This window comes from Sciurus vulgaris, assembly GCF_902686455.1.
Source record: "Sciurus vulgaris genome assembly, chromosome: 13".
NCBI lineage: Eukaryota > Metazoa > Chordata > Mammalia > Rodentia > Sciuridae > Sciurus > Sciurus vulgaris.
This window is the reverse complement of record NC_136474.1, coordinates 70,898,928-70,919,017: the sequence shown is the minus strand read 5'-3', so window position 1 is coordinate 70,919,017 and position 20,090 is coordinate 70,898,928. Positions and strand designations below refer to the sequence as shown.

General features: G+C 39.7%; 1 protein-coding gene across 1 annotated transcript in view; it reads left to right on the top strand.

Annotated features, from left to right (window-relative positions):
• The window catches only part of PSTPIP2 (proline-serine-threonine phosphatase interacting protein 2), an 86,486-nt gene that overhangs the window by 15,368 nt on the left and 51,028 nt on the right, over positions 1-20,090 (top strand). Inside the window, exon 2 of the mRNA XM_079108411.1 lies at positions 16,610-16,710. Within this exon, the coding sequence (XP_078964537.1) occupies positions 16,610-16,710 (101 nt within the window). The remainder of the gene's footprint in view (positions 1-16,609; positions 16,711-20,090) is intronic.

Here is a 20,090-nt window from a genome sequence, read left to right as displayed (position 1 = left end):
GCCTGCCTCTGCAGTCCTAGGCAGAGTTGGGCACGTCTGGGTGAGTCTGTAGGGCATCCCATGGGCCAGGAGGAGGATGCTGAGACACCACTGGTTTTACCCTAGATAGGCGTCATTGTGTTCCTCTCAGGCATGTCCTCCAGATCTTCAACTTGGCTTTTTTTTTTTTCGATATAGGGAATTGAACCCTAAAGGGGTACTCTACCAGCCCTTTTTATTTTTATTTTGAGACAGGACCTCACTAAGTTTCTGAGGCTGGCTTTGAATTTGTCATCCTCCTGCCTCAGCCTCCTGAGCTGCTGGGATTACAAGTGTGCCCCATCATGCCCAGTTGGTTTTCTTCTTGAGTATTGGCTGTTTATATCTCTTACCCACTTGAAAAAAAAAATTGTTCATCTTCACATGATTGATTTTAGGTGCTTATTATATATGTTAATCCTTGAATAAATGCCACTGTTCTCTATTCCTAATTTACCATTTGGCTTTTTGCTTTGTTTAGAGTATCTTTTATTTTGAGGGGGGATACTGGGGATTGAACTCAGGGGCACTTGACCACTGGGCCACATCCCCAGCCCTATTTTGTATTTTATTTAAAGACAGAATCTCACTGAGTTGCTTAGCGCTTCGCTGTTGCTGAGACTGGCTTTGAACTTGCAATCCTTCCACCTCAGCCTCCTAAATTACTGGGATCATAGGCATGGGGCACCACACCCAGCTAGAGTATCTTTTGTTACACAGAATTTTAATCTTTTTAACTTAAAAAATAATTTTAGATTTTCTAAAAAATTGCAAAAATAGTACAGAGAATGACTATGTGCTCTTTACTTGTTTTCCTCAAATGTGACATTTCTTTTCTCCCTCAGTTCCCCTCTTTCTACACATGTACATATGCCTTTTCTTTTATTCTTTTTGTTGTTGCTGGGGATTGAACACAAGGCCTCTTACATGCTTAGTGAGAACTCTACCACTGAGCTACACCTGAGTGCTTTTAATTTTTTATTTTGAGATGGGGTCTCGCTAAGTTGCTAAGATTGGCCTCAACTTTTCAATCCTCCTGCCTTGACCTCCTGACTCACTGAGATCACAGATGTGCAACACCATGCCTGGCCTCCCACCATCTTCTTATAAGGACCCTTGTGATCACACTGGGCCCGACTGGATAAGCCAGGATCATCTTCCTATCTCAAGATTCTTTTTTTTTTTTTTTTTTTTTTTTTTTTTTTTTGTGGTGCTGGGGATTGAACCCAGGGCCTTATGCTTGCAAGGCAAGCACTCTACCAACTGAGCTATATCCCCAGCCCTCAAGATTCTTAATCACATCTTCAAAGTCCTTTTTGCTACATGGAAGCATATTCCTAGGTTCTATGAATTGGTTTTTGGATCCTTAAGGGACTATTATTTTAGCCTATCACAGTGGTGTTTTCTAGTTTCTCCTTGTAAAATTACTGAATTTCCCTTTGCAATTAATAAGTGTGTTGAAGGGAGACCATGTAAACATCCAGTTTTTTTATCCAACAAATGCTAAATCCATTCATTTTAACATCCATTGATAATTCTTGCCTTAATCAATTATTACTAAGATGGTTGCCAATTGATGGTTAAAATTTTTAATAGCATTATTGAAGAATACTTGACATATAATAAACAGCCTATGATTTAAATATGCAGTTTGATAGGTTCAGACATGTGTACATCTTTATGAAACCACCACAATCAAGATAATAAACATATCCCTAACCCCACAGTTTCTGCATAACCCTTTGGAATCTTCCCCACTCCTTTAATCCCTTGCCCAGGCAACCCCAATATGCTTTCTGTCACTATAGATGCATTTTCTAGAATTTATATAGTTAGAACTTAATAAGTTCCTTTTTGGTTTTACCTGGCTTCTTTCGTTTATACTTATTTTGAGATTCATCCATGATGTTGAATGAATAATTTAACCTCTTTTTATTACTGTGTAGTATTCCATTTCATGGACATATCATAGTTTGTTTTTCCCTTGACTTGTTGATGGACATTTGGGTTGTTTTCAATTTTTGGCTATTACAAATCAAGCTGCTGTGTACATTCATATATAATCTTTGCATGGCAAATTTTCTAATTCTATGTGTAAAATAAAACTGGCATTCTACTGTAAGGAAGAATCTTCCAACAATAGTATGGTTTCTTCTTTTTTCTTGGTCAGTACTGGATATTGAACCTAAGTCCTCACTCATGCTAGGCAAGTGCTCTACCACTGAGCTGTAGCCCCAGCCTTTTTCGTTTTGTTTTGAGAGAGGGGCTTGAACAGAGGATGGCCTTGAACTTGCAATCCTGCCTCAGACTCCTGAGTAATTGGGATTACAGGTATGTGCCACCATGCCTAGCTTGGATTCTTTTATTAGTCAATGGGTGGTAATAGGTTATAATCATTATTACTCTTTTTTTTTCCTTTTTAAATTTTATTTTTTTTATTAATTTAAATTTTTATTTTTACAGACTGCACTTTGATTCATTGTACACAAATGGGGTTCATCATTTTGTTTCTATGGTTGTACACAATGTAGATTCACACCATTCATATAATCATACATATACACAGGGTAATATTGTCTGTCTCATTCTACTATCTTTCCCTCCCCCCATCCCATCACTACAGTAGAATGCCAGTTTTATTATACACATAGAATTAGAAATTTGCCATACAAAGACTGTATAGGAATGTACACAGCAGCTTGGTTATAATAGCCAAAAACTGGAAGCACGACTCTTGATGCCCAAATTGTCTTAGATTTGGACAGTAAGAAGCTTCTTGAAACTGGTTCTTATCTTCTTTTGACATCCCATCATCATTCTTTGAGCCTTCCATGCTCTCTGGCTTAAGACGTTATGGAATTAGCCCCGTCTGGAATCTGCCGTTTCTCCAAAGAGCTCTGGTTCCTTTAAGTAAAGAATAGTATATTTAGAAACTAAGACTTCTGCTGCAGGGTTATTTGGATATCATATTTTCTAGGACCTCCTAACAGACAGAGCTAGGAGAATACATATATGCAAAAGGACACCTTCAATTCCATTCCAGCACAGAAGGTTTATTCTCGCCTTCTCTGCTTGCTATATCCTCTCCAGTAGTGTGCTGGTAAATGTTTAACAACAAGCTCTCCAGTGCATAGGAAGCTCGATTTGCAGTGTTTGCCAATATCCATGATAAAACTCCCTTCCATGACCAGTTCAAACTACCAACATGACATTATGGAATGAATGGAACAAATCGAATCTGGAAGAGAGGTCCATAACTGGCGCTGGCCAGCAGGGTGAGCCAACGCCAGCATGCACTGCTCTTGTGTCCTTGAGAAACCCAGCTCCCACTACCCACAATATATCTACTCATCTACTCAGTGCGAGGATTCAGAGAAAGCCTTTTTGAGGATTGTTAACCCCAACATTGGGAAAAGCAAGCTAGAGTATTTGTACTTGTACTTCTTTTTGCCTAAAGTTACAAGTACACAGTCAAAATAGTGTCTCCAAAGTTCCCTTCCCTTCTTTCTCTGTTGGTTTATAATGTGGTTAGGTCGCTTCTGTTTGTATTCCATTTTAGAGTTTCCTCTATACTTGCTGATTCATTTCCAGTTTTCCCCACTATTTAAAATACTAACATTATTTCAAAAGTAGTAACTACTTAAAAAGGTATACCCAGAGATGTGTCGTTTTTGCCCATTTCTTCTTTTTCTTCTTCTTCTTTTTTTTTTTTTTAGTACTGGGGATTGAACCCCCAGGATCACTTAACCACTGAGTCACATCCCTAGCCCTTTTTAAATATATTTTATTTAGAGACAGGGTTTCACTGAGTTGCTTAGGGACTCCCTAAGTTGCTGAGGCTGGCTTTGAACTTGCCATCCTTCTGCCTCAGCCTCCTAAGCTGCTGGGATTACAGGTGTGTGCCACCATGCCTGGCTAAAATAATTATTTATATATTTGGAATATTTGCTCTTTATAATCTTATTGCAAGTATTTCCTTTTACTTTGTTAGCTTTCTTTTTATTCTGTTCATTTTCTTTTTTGGTTAGCAAAAATTTTTTTGTATGGTCAAATTGATAAATATTTTCTTTTTTGGAATTTGAATTTTAAGCCATAGAGAGAAAGCCTTTTTGAACACCCAAGTTATAGAGCTATTTGTCTATGTTTACGTCTAGTGCCCTCAGAGTTTCATGTTTTTACTAGACCTCTGATCTGTTTTGAATTTATTTTTATGTGTGGTGCTGGGTTTGGAACTTTTTTAAAAAATCATTTTTTCTAAATGGGTAAGCAGGTGCCTCAGCACCATTTAGCAGAAAGTTCACTTTTGCTTTAGTGATATAAGTGATATTAAATTGCTGTGCTAGGGACTGGGGGCGTATGTTTCACGATAGAGCATGCTTAGCAGGCAGTAGGTGCTCGGTTCAATTCTCAGCACCCTCCTCCCATTGTTTTTCAATCTAAAGGTAGTTTTTTTTTTTCTTTCTTTTCTTTTCTTTTCTTTTTTTTTTTTTTTTTTTTTTGTGGTGCTGGGGATTGAATCCAGGGCCTTGTGCTTAACAGGCAAGCACTCTATGAATTGAGCTGTATCCCCTGTCCTAAATGGTAGTATCTCCCATCATTTTTTTAAATCTCAAACAGTCCATTTTGGTAAGATATATTTTATTAATCAGAATAGGCAGTATGTTGGGATTCTCCTTTATGTCTTCTATGGTTGGAATTATACTTAGATAAATCTCTGTCACTTGAATATTTGGATATATTTCTGTATTTTCTTCTCATATGTTTGTTATTTCTATCATTAGATCTTTAATTCACCAGGGATTTATTTCATGATATTATGTTAGGGCTCTGCTTTTAGTTTTTGGTAAAATGAACAGTCTTTGTCACAGTAACAATTATTGAATTGCCATCCTTTGTTTTCTGATTTCATATATCTCCTTTAAGTGAGGCATAATGGCATATACCTGTAATCCCATCTATTTGGGAGGCTGAGGCAGGAGGATTGCAAATTTGAGACCAACCTTGATAACTTAGCAAGTCCCTGTCTCAATAAATTAAAAGGACTGGGTGGGGGCTCAGTAGTAGAATGCCACTGGATTTAATCCCTTATACTGAAAAAAATAAAATAAAAAAAACCTTCTTTATCACACACCGAATTCCTATTTAAGTCTATTTCTGAACTTTTTTTGTATTTTTTTTAACCAATACCAACTTTTTTTTTTAAATCAATGTCAGTAATATAAAACTTTTGAGGCTGAGCATTAAGGGTATTGTCTGCCATTACTGTGAGTTTTGCAATCAGCAAGAAGGCCTCAGGCCCCTATTCCTCTAGCCTTTCCTTTGCCTACTATGTCAGGAACAGCACATGAGCAAACTAATCAGTGACAAGAATATCCCAAAGAAATGATGATCTTTGTTCTTGAGATCTGTAGAATGAACACATGGTTCATGACTTAGTGTTAGATGTGCATGTTGGTGTACTCACTGTGGGAAGGCACCCTCCAGTCTGGGAATGTGTGTCAGCTGCCTCTATAAATCCTAAATTCTTTTTGGCAAGATGGACTTTCTGACAGGAGTTTTCCATCTTCTCATTTGGCTGGCTTTAACTTTTTTTTTTTTTTTTTTTTTTTTGGTGCTTGAGATTGAAACCAGGGCCTTGTATATGTTGAGCAAATCCTTTACCACTGAGCTACATCCCTAGTTGGTAGCTGGCTTTTTGAATAGTTACCATGTAAATCTTCACTCATTATGTTGGTTATTTTAAAAAGCGAAGACTTACGTGGTGAGGGGCTATTTTCATTCACCTATTTTTCTAGGTGACTTTATAATGAATTCAAATCTTAAAAAGAAATAGTATTAAGTTGGGTGTGGTGGTGCATGACTAAGATTATTTAAGATTTATTTGGGTAGAATTGGACTTTTCCAACAATGGATTTTTTTTTCCATCTTGGACTAGGATTTATTTTTAGGATGTATTGAGATCTTTGTGTTCTATATTAGTAGTTTATAGTTTTGCCTCAAAAGACTTATATTGCCAGATGCAGTGATGCACACCGGTTATCCCAATAGCTCAGGAGGCTGAGGCAGGGAGGATCAAGACTTCAAAGCCAGCCTCAGCAAAAGCGAGGCACTAAGCAACTCAGTGAGACCCTGTCTCTAAAAAAACACAAAATAGGGCTGGGGATGTGGCTGGGTGGTCTAGTGCCCCTAAGTTCAATCCCTGATATGAAAAAAAAAGACTTGCATATTATAAAATATTTTACAGATTTTTGTCGGCATTGTGAATAGGATTTTTGAATTTTCAATTACATTTTAAAATGGTTATTTTGACATATTGGAAAGAGATTACTTTTTTCATATTTAACTGTTTCCAGTTTTTTACTTGATAATGTCTGATTTTCTAAGCAGACCTTGCATTATCCTGGAAAAGAAGGCATTTGGAGGACCTCAGAGCTGCGCTGACCCTTTCTCTCTTTCCCTTTCTCTGTGGGGGCTTTGAAGGCTGCAGCGGGCACGCTCTGCGATGGCTCTGGTCTGCGCGTCTATTAGGCTTCTGCTGTAGGGCACACATCTCATCCGCTGCAGCTTTGGTGTAAATGTCAGAACCAGTTGCTCTGCTTCCACCTGGTGTGGGGCAGGGCACTGGCGGGCTTCCCAGTGTCCTTGAAACACCCTGTGTATTTATCCATGGCTGCTCCAATCCCTGTCCCTACTGATTGGGAGCTTGGGCCTTTGGTTCTAGGATTTCTCTGGGAACGTTGGTATCCTTTCTTCTCTGTTTTGCCTGGATCGAAATACTGTCTTCTGACCTCTGTCCATCTAGGTTCATCAGCTTTTTTTGTACTGGGGATTGAACCTGGGGGTGCTTAACCAGTGAGTCATATCCCCAGCTCTTTTTATTTTTTGAAGCAGGGTTTTGCTAAGAAGTTTAGGGCCTCCCTAAGTTGAGGCTGGCCGCCAAGTCAATCCTCCTACCTCAGCCTTCTGAGTCACTGGTATTATAAACATGTGCCACCACGCCTGGCCCACTGGCTTTTTATATTTCAGAAATTTGGAATGTCTCATTTTCTTCACTTGTAAAACATGGAAATAGCTTCTCTCACTTTGTTTATGGAACATGTTGTAGTCCTTGAATGCAAAAGCACAGCACCCTTGTGTAACTCTGCTGGCCTCCCACAAACACAGTCTTTGTAAGCAATGCAAAGCGATTGGCCTTCTCCCCTTTCCAGGGAGTCTTTCTGGGCCTCCAAATGGCATCCACACCCATTTGCATGTTTTACTCAAAACTGGAGGTTTTAAAATGAAATGCAAACCAGGAGGGTCTTCTCTGGCTAATTTTCCTGTGTACTTTTCTGACGCCATTCTTACCTCCCTGTTCTGCTGTGTTCTCTGGTTTCTTCTTGCAAGCTCCCCGAGGCAGGAACCAGGATGGTCTTTCTATGGTAGCAGTTCTCAGACTGCATTCCAGTCACTTGGAGATTCCCATCAGCCACCCCGGTTCCGAATCAGCAGGTCTGGGCTGGGACCGAGGGATCTACATGTTTAAGCAATTCTGGCCCCGATATTTTCTTTTTCTTTTCTTTTTCTATGGTGCTGGTGATGGAACCCAGGACCTCGTGCATGGTAGGCAAGCACTCTACCACTGAGTAAATCCCAAGCCCCTGGCCCAGGTGGTTCTTGGAGCCTGTGACGGGACAGCTCATGTGTAGCAGGCAACGTGACAGATCTGGGCTTGAGATGCAGCCTAGAACAAACATGAGGATCCTTGGCAGGGGCACCAGGAGCATTTCGGGTGGCTTTGAACTATCACTGCTCTTATTTCTTTTTACCACAGATTCATCTTGCCTGTCCTAGAAGTCCTATAAATGGAACTGTGCAGTAAATTCTGTTTGTGTCTAGCATCTTTCACTCAGCATAATGGTTGGGTCCATGTTGTTTCATATATCAGTAGTTCTACCTTTTTTTTTATTGATAAGCAGTATTCCATTCTATGAATATAACACAAATTATTTATCCATTCATCAGTTAGACATTTGGGTTGTTTCCAGGGTCTGGCAACTGCGAATACCGTTTCTGTGAATATTCTTTCTATTTCTTGATGGATATTTTCATTTCACTTGGGTAAATGCTTAGGAGTGAAGCTTTGGATTATAGGGTACGTGCACATTAGCTTTTTGAGATATAGCCAAACTTTTTTCAAAATGATTGTACCATTTTATACTTCTATAAGCAATGCAGGAACGATTTGGTTGTTCAGCATCCTTGATTATATTCAATGTCAACTTGTTAATTTTAGCTGGGCTTGAGAGCATCAAGCTGGATCTCACTATGACTTCCATTTGAATTTCCCTGATAACTATAATGTTGAGGAATTTTTCATGAGCTTTTTGGCCAAAAGGGATATTTTTTATGAAATATCTTTCTGTGAAGTTTAAGTATTATGCTGAATTTGGGGGGGGTTCCTTGCATTTTTATTGTCAATTTGTTGGAATTGTTTATATATTCTGGTTACAAGTCCTTTGACAGATAGGTTTTACAAATATTTTCTTCCTGCCTATGGCTTGCCATTTAATTTTCTTGACGATTTGTTTTGATGAGCAGAGGTGTTTAAATTTTGATAAAATTCAATTTTCAGAGATTTTTTTTGTAGTTCATGTTTTTTGTTTCTTCTCTAAAAAATCTTTTCCTGAGGATTGGTTAAGTCCCCTAATATACTCTTGGTTCTTTTTGGATGATCTTAAGTTTTCAAAGACATTTTCTTTTAAAAACTATATTTTAGCTTTACATTTGAATCCATGATTCATTTCAAATTAATTAATTATTTTTTCAATACTAGGTATTGAACCTTAGGGGCACTCTACCAACTGAGTTATATCCCCTTTTATACTTTATTTTGAGATAGTCTCACCAGGTTGCCCAGTCTGGTCCCAACCTTGTGATTCTCCTGGCTCATTGTCCTGAGTAGCTGGGATCACAGGTGTGCACCACTGTGCCTGGCTCCAGTTAATTTTTTTTTTTTTTTTTTTTTTTTTTGTACCAGGGATTGAACCCATTGGTGCTTAACCAGTGAGCCACATTCCCAAACCTTTTTGAAAATATTTTACTTAGAGACAGGGTCTCGCTGAGTTGCTTTAGTCCCTCACTAAGTTGCTGAGGCTGGCTTTGAACTCTTGATCCTCCTGCCTCAGTCTCCGGAGCTGCTGGGATTACAGGCGTGCACCACCGTGATAGGCTCAGGTTAATTTTGTGTATGGTGTGAGGAATGAGTGAGGGCTCTTTTTCCCAACAGGCTTATGCAGTTGTTCCAGGACCACTTGTTCCACAAGACCACCATTTCTGCCTTGACCTTGACACCTTTGTTGCAAATCAGCTGACCATAAACAAATGAGTCTATTTCTGGATTCTCTTCTGTTCCATTGGTCTGTTTGTTCAGCTTCAGTTTAGTACCAGATTGTTTCGATGACTATAGCTTCGTGGAAAGTTTTGAAGTCAGTTGGTGTAAGTTTTCCAACTTCATTCTTTAAAAACAATTTTTTTTTGGCCTATCACCTTTGCAATTCTTTGCTAACCCTTTGCAATTCTTCACAGATTTTAGGCCCAAGTTGCGAATATCTACAGGAGAGATTTTTGGGATTTTGATGTAATTGTGTTGAATCTATACATCAGTTTGGGGAAAATTGATATGATAACTATCTTCACTCTATTTATGTCCACTTTTATTTAGGTCTTCTTCCATTTCGTTCAGCAATTTTTTTTGTAATTTCCAGTGAGACAATTTTTAACAAATTCTCAAGTATTCCAGAATCTGCCATCATCAATGGTGTTTAAAAGTTTTCCTGCCTTTTCCTTTCTTTGCTACTCTTATGTAGAAATGGAGTTGGTTTTTGTGTATTTTCCTTGTGTCCTGTAACCTTAAGTTTATTTAATATTGGACATTTTTTGGTAAACTCTTCACAATTTTCTATATGTATAATCATGCTGTGTGCAAATTAGGGCAGTTTTGCTTTTTTTTTTTCTCTTTATTTTTTTGCTTGCCTTATTGCATTAACAGGATATGCAGTGTTGAATAAAATAGATCAGGAATCCCTTCCTTGTTTCTTTCTCTCTCTCTCTCTCTCTCTCTCTCTTTCTTTTGGAACTGGGGATTCAACCCAGAGGTACTTAACCACTGAGCCACATCCCCAGCCCATTTCATATTTTATATACAAAAAGGGTCTTGGTAAGTTTCTTAGGGCCTTGCTAAGTTGCTGAGACTGGCTTCGAACTCACGATCCTCCTGCCTCAGCCTCCCCAGTTGCTGGGATTACAGGTATGCACCGCCGCACCTGGCTTTACCTTCTTTCTGATCTTAGGATGGTTGTGTTCAATCTTACTCCATTAAATAGGCTGCTAAATGTAAGCTCTTTGAGATTCTTTTTGTCACATTGAGGATATGATCATTCATTACTATTTTGCTGAGTTCCTATTGTGAAATGGTCCTGAAATTTTTCAAATCTTACTCTGCAGCTATTGAGATAATTATATGACTTGTCTTCTTTTTTTTCTGTTAATGTAGTGAATTCTATTGATTGATTTTCAAATATTAAACTAACCTTGTATTATTGAGATAGATAACTTGGGTCATGATGTATTTAACTTTTATTTATTCCTGGAGATGATATAACAGTAGTTCAGTAGAGGTTTTTACATCTGTTCTTGTGAGAAAGTTTTCCTGGAATACACTTTTCTTGTAATGTCCCTGTCTTTTTTTGGTAACGGGGCTATGCTAGATTCATAAAATAAGATGAGAAGTATTTCCTCTTTTTCTATCTTCTGAAAGAGTTTGGGTGAGATTGGTATAATTTCCCCCCTTAAATAATTGACAGAATTCCATAGTGAATTCATCTGATCTTTCATTGTGAGAAAAGCTTTAAGGTATATATTCAGTTTCTTTAAAGAGGTTGGGGCTCTTCAGATATCTGTTTCTTATGTCAGTTTTAATAATTTATTTTTCAGACATTTCATCAGAGTTCATAATAGCCCTTCATTCTTTTTTTTAATTAAAATATTTTTTATTTTTACAGACACATTTTGATTCATTGTACACAAATGGGGTACAACTTTTCATTTCTGTGGTTGTACATAATGTAGATTCACACCATTCATGTAATCATAAATATACGTAGGGTAATACTGTCTGTTTCATTCTACTATCTTTCCGTCCCCCACCCACTCCCACTTCATTTTCCTCTACACCATCCAAAGTTCCTTCATTCTTCTATTCCCCCTATATCATTATTTGTCATCATGACTTATCAGAGAAAACATTTGGCCTTTGGTTTTTTGGGTTTGGCCTATTTTACTTAGCATGATATTTTCCAGCTTCATCCATTTACCAGCAAATGCCATAATTTTATTCTTCTTTATGGCTGCGTAATATTCCATTGTGTATATATGCCACAGTTTCTTTATCCATTCGTCAATTGGAGGGCATCTAGGTTGGTTATACAATCTAGCTCTTGTGAATTGAGCAGCTATGATCATTGATGTGACTGCATCACTGTAGTATGCTGATTTTAAGTCCTTTGGGTATAAACCGAGGAGTGGGATAGCTGGGTCCAATGCTGGGTCCATTCCAAGTTTTCTGAGGAATCTCCCCACTGCTTTCCAGAGTGGCTGCACCAATTTGCAACTCCATCAGCTATGTACCCTTCATTCTTTTAACATCTGTATAGTCTGTCTATACTATAATTGGAATCAGTATTGATATTCCCTCTTTCATTCTGATATTGATCTTTTGCCCTTTCCCTCTCTTTTCCGTTTTTTGTTTTTTTTTTTTTTTTTGCTACTGGGGGTTGAACCCAGGGCTGGTCTACCAGTGAGCTACCATCTCAGCCACTTTTATTTCAAGACTGGGCTAAACTTCCCAGGCTGGGCTTGAACTTGCAGTCCTCATACCTCAGCCTCCTGAGTCTCTGGAATTACAGGCATGCACCACAGAAGCTGACTTTTCTTTGTTTGTTGATCAACCTAATTTACTGATTTTATTAAACTTTTCAAGGAACTAAGTTACTTTTCTTTATATTTTTGTCCATTTCTATCTCATCATAGTCCACTATTTTTATTTCCTTCTATTTACTGCAAGATTAATTTGCTCTTCTTTTCCTACATACTTAAAGTTTAGATCATTAATTTTAAAACCATTTTTCTTTTCTAATATGAGCATTTGGAGCTATAAATTTCCTGTTGTGTTGTATCTCACAAATTTTGATGTTATTTTCATTGCCAGTTGGTTTGAAATATTTTTTAATTTCTCATATCACTCTTAGTCATTTAAAAAGCTCAGTTTAAATTTTATTTTTTCCCTGATGACTCTAAATTTTTTTTTTTTTTTTTTGGCACCAGTAGTTGAACTCAGGGCCTCTCTTACCACTGAGCTACATCCCCAGCCTTTTTATTTTTTTATTTTAAGACGGGTTGTCACTGTGTTGCCCAGGCTGCCCTTGAACTTTCGATCCTTCTGCCTCAGGTAGCTGGGATCGCCGGCTTGCCCGCCGTGCCTGGCTTCCCTAGTCTGTGGTCTTACTCTACCTCATTCATTACACACTCCCTCTGTGTAGTCGTATCCACTTAGTCACTAACTGTTCTTCTGCATACATGTTTATTTTATGTACAAGTCTTTTACCGACCCGGTAATTGAATGGCAGCCTCCCTAATTAGGATTACTCTAGCTCAAGCTGGCTTGATAAACTTTTCAGTACGTGGTATAAAATTAACCAACATTTCAAGCATCATTAATGTGAAAACTACTGTGGATGATGAAGTTCGGATAACCCAGATACTCTTTAAGGAATTAATTATTTTTAAAAAAGATGATAACTTTTTAGATAGGATATGCTAAGAGCCAAATGAGAAAAATAGGCATAAACACTTTAGGCATTTAGAAGAGGGAGAGAGATTGAGCGGGGAAATTGTTTGAGGATGATTTCAGAGAAGAAATGGAATTTGGCTGGGCCCTGAAAAAGAAGTAGGATTTAAGTGAAGGAGGAGGAGATGCCTAATTTAAGGGGAGAAAGCATGTGCCAAGGTCCTGGGGTAAAATTCACACTATTCATTTAGAAGGGAAGGGACAAAACCAGTGGGGGGAAAGCTTGGAGAGAGAAGTCAGAGATATGGTTTATCAAGATCTCTTTACTAAGCTGAGGATGTTGGTATCATGAATTTGGCAATACGTTTGTGTGTATGTGTGTGCTGGGGATTGAACCCAGTGCCTCACACATGCTAGGCAAATGCTCTGCCACTGAGCTAGATTCCTAGCCCTGGCACTGTTTCTGATGGTGGATCTGTGGTCTCTCTTGGTGCTCCTACTCTTAGTGCATCAGGGACTGTGTATGCATCCCTTTCCTGCTTGACCCTTCCTGACTGATTTCTGCCAGTCAACTTACTATGATGTTCTCTGAGTAGCAGAGGTAGAAGTTTCCAGGCCAAATCCTCCACCACTTTGAGCTCAGCCTTGAATATTTTTTTATCTTTTTCTAGGGGTTTCCTTTCCTCCTTGCCTCCATAACCCAGTCACTCCTCTGGATGAGATAGTGCTGTATTATTTTTACAATTGACAGCTGAGAAGTCTGGTGTTTTGGTTTGTGTTTCCTGGAAACAGGTCTAGCTCTACTCTTCCTGCCCCTCTCAGTATCTGCACCCTTAATTAAGAAGAGGGAAACCACCTTTGCAAATGCACGTCATGAGATGGAGAAGTTCCTCTGGGAGGAACAAAGAATTCTGTCTACAAACCATCTTTGACATTGACCCTCTGCACCCACTGATTCATTCCACTCAGGAGTCTTTGCATGCATTATTTCCTTCTGAAATATCTGACTAGGAGGAGGCATTTTATTCTACAGATTTTCACTGTGGGCCTGTGGGTGCATTGCATGAAGATAGATTTTCAGAGGGAGGGGTGCAGGTGTGTCTCAAGACTTGAACAAACCCTAGGGACTTGAAATAGACTTGGGACAGAAAGGGTGATTCCTAACATCAAAATCAGATGCTGGGTCCCCTGAGGACCCAGAGGAGGGAGTTGGGGCTACTCAGAGAAGATTTCAAGGAAATGGGGTTTGAGGGCCCAGATTTGGATTGAGAAAGGATATTGTAAATGCCGCCCTACTGGGCATGGAAGGCGCCAACCAGGCTAAAACAGGGGTCTGCATGGAGGTGGCAGGTGGAAGATGAGGCTTCAGTGAAAGAGCTTTCTTTGGACTTCCCAAAATCTGAATCCATGCTTGAACAATAGTCACAAAGCATAGAACTCAACATGTTTCTAACTCGGATTTATTCATATGCCCACTTGTAAAATTTATGATGGTTATATAAATCCATCTAACAATGTGACGTGAGATATGGCCTCTTAAATTCCCAGTTGCCATGTTGAAATCAGCCTCAGGTCTTAGTCATACTAGGTGTCTCGGGATCACTGTCTGCTTAGTCAGTCCACCATGAGTGGCAGCAAATGGAAGAGAAGATGTTCTGCTTCTCTCGATCCAGGACTGGGGCTGGGAAGGTCAGGTCCTCCTAGGCTGGTCCACCGTGGCTGGACTGGGGTGGGTGAGTTCAGAGCTCTCAGGACATTCCAAGAGGAGATCTAAACAACCTAGGGTATGGGGACTCAGAGTCCCAATCAGGCAGCCTATTGCATGCATTGGGGTATGTAGAGACATGTTTAAGTAGCCCTAAGATAGCGGCTGGCGTTGGGCCAAGAGGGGCGCATAATTAGTGTTAACACGGCGTGATCTCTTATGGCCTTTTGCCTGATTGGTTAATGTCGCCTCTGCGCTAGTGGTCAACAGATGTTCCTCATTCTTTCTTGATTGGTACCGTGGCGCGTGCTCCAATCGTGCTAATCCTAAGCTGATTGGCTGCCTTAGGGTATATGAGACATTCTCTTCACCTGGGCGGGAATCGCAGATCGCAGGATGGAGGATTAAGCACACACCTCTAGATTGCAGAATGAAGGACGCAGGACGTGGGATGCACCACTAAGAAGCACCACTGATAGCACGCACCTCTAGCACACGCCTCTAGGACGCAGGATGCAGGACGCACCTCTAAGAAGAAGCAGCAGACCTCTAAGAAATAGCTCCTCTGAAAGCATAGCCTCTCTGATAAGCATAGCCTCTCTGAAAGCGTAGTAAAAGCAAGTGAGCCTCTCTTCCTCTAAGCAAGCCTCTCTTCCTCTATAAACTAGCAAAAAAGCAAGAAAGCAAGAAAGCAGCTCACAAGAGAAAGATAATAGAAGTAGTTCATTCCCAGTCCACCTCTGATTCCTTCCTGCGGGATTGTTGCTGCGGGCGGCAACAGGGGTAGAAACTAGGGAACCAGCCTCAGAGGGGACACTTTGACGCTGTTTACAAGTCCCTGATTTATCCATGTGGGTAACTAAGGAAACCTTGATTTTTTATTTTATTTTATTTTTTTACGGGGGATTGAACCCAGAAGCACTCAATCACTAATCCACATCCCCAGCCCTTTTTTATATTTTATTTAGAGACAGGGCTCACTGAGTTGCTTAGGGCCTCGCTAAACTGCTGAGGCTGGCTTTGAGCTCAGGATCCTCCTGCCTCAGCCTCCCGAGTTGCTGGGATTACAGGTGTGTGCCACTGTGCCTGGCCAGAACCTTGATTTTTTAAAATGTTGTCCACCTGGAGTTACTGGTTTGGTTGACTTAGCCAGCCAACTTCCTCCATCCTTGGAGAACACAGTAGAATAAAACATGGACAAACTGCTAACTTAAGAAATGTAAACAACCCAGGTGTGGTGGCACCACCTGTAATTCCAGCTACTTGGGAGGCTAAGGCAGGAGGATCCAAGTTCAAAGCCAGCCTCAGCCATGGAGAGGCGCTAAGCAACTCAGTGAGACCCTGTCTCTAACTAAAATACAAAATGGGGCTGGGGATGTGGCTCAGTGGTCGAGGGCCCCTGAGTTCAATCCCCGGGAACCCCCCTCAAAAAAAAAAAAGAAAGTAAACAATCCTTTTCTCCAGATTGAGGCCCGTGATGACATGGAGCACACTGGCCACCAGACTTCCCCTCCACCCTTTCCAGTGGGCAGATGGCCAGTTTCTGCCACTCCGAGGCCTAGTTCTTGGCTCCTGGCTCAGAGCTGCTTGCCTTTTGCAGATCCCCGGACTCTCTGTAGGGCTAACAGGCTATGGGAAGAGTTGTCCGGGACAAGCTTAGTGGCAAGTTGAAGGCAAACCGAAAACCGCACAGCTCCTGGTTGGAATGGATCCGCAGCAGGAGTGTGAAGATGTACACCCTGGGAGGCTGGAGTAGGCACCTGGCCTGACCCCGGGGCAGGAGCAGAGGACCAGAGAAAGCCTCCAGCCAGCCTCCTCCCTCATTCATGTGCCTCAGTCCTCTGTCACTTTCTTCCTGTTTTGTGACCTTTCAATTTCATCATTTGAAAAACACTTCTGCAGCTTCTAGTCATTCTTTGGGTCACATGTCTTGAAGGCAAAGCAATTCAGGAAGGTCCCATTGCTAGCTTCCCACCCCATCTGCCCCTTCCCCTCTCCAGGCCTCAGGGCTGCCATCTGTGCTGTTCCTGGTCTGACGCCATCGTGTTCTTTCCCACCAGAGCACGGACATCCTCAGCACCGTGGGCTACGACAGCATCATCCAGCACCTAAACAATGGCCGCAAGAACTGCAAGGAGTTCGAAGAGTTTCTAAAAGAAAGGTACATCGCTCTGTCCTCGCCAAAGATAGTGAGCCGGAGTGTTTCCACACAAGCAAGCAACCACAGGCTGGTTTTGATGGTGCTTAGCAGTTCTGAAGACCCTCTGCTATATGTTTTGAAATGATACCCAGGAAGTAAATGGTATCTCTGTCCCAAACTTCTTAGGATCTAGCTTGAGAGAAAAGATGTATGAATGAAGCTGGGTGCGGTAGTTTATATCTGTAATCCCAGCAGCTCAGGAGGTTGAGGCAGGAGGATCACAAGTCCAGAACCAGCCTCAGCAATGTTGAAGGCACTATGTGATTTAGTAAGACCCTGTCTCAAAATAAAAAATAAGGCAGACTGGGGAGATAGCTCAGCTGGTAGAGTGCTTGCCTCGCAATCACAAGGCCCTGAGTTCGATCCCCAGTACTGCAAAAAAAATAAATAAATAAAAATAAAAAATAAGGGCTGAGGCTATAGCTCAGTGGTAAAGCACCCCTGAGTTCAATCTCCAGTACAAAAATAAATAAATAAATACATAAATAATTGTGAAAAGATAAAATACATGTATGTTATATATTTTTTTAAAAAATGAAAAGGACTTTAACATCTTTTTACATGTAAACATATTTAATGTTCTTTGTAGAATGTCATCATTCAGATACTACATAGATATAGCAAAAAAGGATTCCAAAAGGCAGAAGATCAATTGCATCTTTCCTTGTAACTAGAGTCAGTTTGAAGTGTGCTTCATTTTAAATTATCAGGTGCTGGCAAAAACTTTAGAAACCACGTCCAAGAGTAGAGGCCCGACAAGAAACCAGGTTATGCTCAAACTGAGCACATGTAAAATCAGAAGGACACAGAGCAGCCTTCATTTGCAGTCTCAGAGCAAATGGACAGAGCTGTCCACCGTATCAGTAGCATGATGACAAATGACCCACAGCCAAGCCAATGCACTTGGCCGAAAGGAGGAAAGAAGGAAAGAAGAAATATTTTAACACCTTGATCTTCCTGATTATTTTCACCCCGGGTGCTTTACAATTGCGTTACATCCCAGCCTTATTTTGAGACAGGGTCTCACTAAGTTGCCCGGGCTGGCCTTGAATTTACAATCCTTCTGCCTTAGCCTCCCAAGTAGCTGGTGTTAACAGACACGCACCACTATGCCCAGCTAACTTTCTCTTTTAATCTGAGAAAGACCTTTTAGAAACCATTTTTCCCCTTATGGCAAAGAAACAATTATTTAAATTCAGAGATTCCTTCAGCTTCTCTTCAGTTTCCTTTTCTTCTGTAAAATTCAAATAAATTCAGATTGACTCTAGATTTTAAAAGTTCAGAGTTTAGGGGCTGGGGTTGTGGCTCAGTGGTAGAGTTCTTGCCTCATATGTGTGGGGCACTGGGTTTGATCCTCAGCACCACATAAAAATAAATAAAGGTTTTATGTCCATCTATAACGAAAGTTTTTTTTTTTTAAAGTTTAGAGTATAGTCTCATTCTTTAAAATTTTTTTTGTATATATCTGTCCATTCATTTTATCTGCATACCCCCATAAAGAAATGTCCATTGCGATCATCACCTAATGTTAACACTAATTACTTTTGATTGGTGGAATTTTGGATAGTCTTTCGTCATTTCTGTTTATTTTTTAAAGAAATAATGAGTATGTATCATTTTAATAAAATAAAGTTAATTAAAAAAGAAAATAGAATAGGAAAAACTTTGTAACATACATGAGAAAAAGTATTATATTGATAGTACATGAAGATATATATGTATACATATGATATACATAGTCAAAACACTCAGTTAAAAAATTGGCTAACTTATAGAACAAATAACAAATGCCCAGTAAGCACATAAAAAGATGTTCACTCATACTAGAAATAAGGGAAATGTAAATTAAAATTAGAGATCCAATTTTTGAAACTGTCCTCCACAGAGTGATAACAATTAAAAAAAAAAAGGTTGATGTCCAATGTGGGTGAGGGCGTCTGAGAGCAGGAGCTCTCAGACACTTCTGGGGCAGGTATAAATTGACAAGGCTTCTTTGGAAGCCAAACAAACAAACACTTTCAGCATACCCATAGGTGTGTGTGTGTGTGTGTGTGTACATACACGTATATATCCATTAATTTATTTTTATTTTTTATTTTTACAGATTGTATTTTGATTAATTGCTTCTATGGTTGTACACGATGTAGGTTCATACCATTCATGTAATCATACATGTTCATAGGGTGATAATGTCTGTCTCAGTCCACCATCATTCATACCCCTGCCCCCTTTCCCCTCTCATTTTCCTCTATGTAATTCGAAGTTCCTCCATTCTTCTCTTACCTGCCACCCCTTTACCCCCATTATGTATCATCATCCACTTATCAGGGAAAACATTCAGCCTTTGGTTTTTTGGGATTGACTTATTTCACTTAGCATGATATTCTCCAATTTCATCCATTTACCTGCAAATGCCATAATTTTATTCTTCTTTTTTGGCTGAGTAATATTCCATTGTGTATACCTGCAACAGTTTCTTTATCCATTCATCTGTTGAAGGGTATCTAAGTTGATTCCATAATCTAGCTATTGTGAATTGAGCTGCTATAAACATTGATGTGCCTGCATCACTGTAGTATGCTGATTTTAAGTCCTTTGGGTATAAACTGAGGAGTGGGATAGCTGGGTGAAAAGGTGGGCCCATGCCAAGTTTTCTGAGGATTCTCTGCACTGCTTTCAAGTGGCTGCATCAGTTGCAACTCCACCAGCAATGTAAAAGTGTGCCTTTTTCCCCACATCCACGCCAATACCTATTATTGTTTGTGTTCTTGATAATAGCCATTCTAATTGAAGTTAGATGAAATCTTATAATTTTTATTTTTACTTTTTGGTCATAATGAAAAAGTAGCAACAAATCAGGTGACAGTGTATTTGCTATAGAAAACTTCACATTATGCTCTATATTATGGTGCATCTGATAGGGAAAATTCGATATAATGTATTACCAGTGAAAACCAGAACAAATAATAGAATCATCTCAATACAAGAAGTCTTGCATAAGTGTAGACAGGTATCACAGAAGACTGGAAAAGACATGTTCCAAACTCAACCGTGACTGCCCCTAGGGAGAGAAGCAGGGCTGGAGAGGACTTTCATACTTTCCACTTTGTACCTCTGCGTTGTTTGAAACTTTTGCAGTGAGAATGTATTCATTTATGACTCAGAGAATTTATTTTTTATTTTTTTTTTTTTATTGTAAACAAATGGGATACATGTTGTTTATTTGTACATGGAGTCAAGGCGTACCATTTGTGTAATCATAAATTTACATAGGGTAATGCTGTTTGATTTATTCTGTTATTCTTTTTTCCCTCCCCCCACCCCTCCCACCCCTCTTTTCC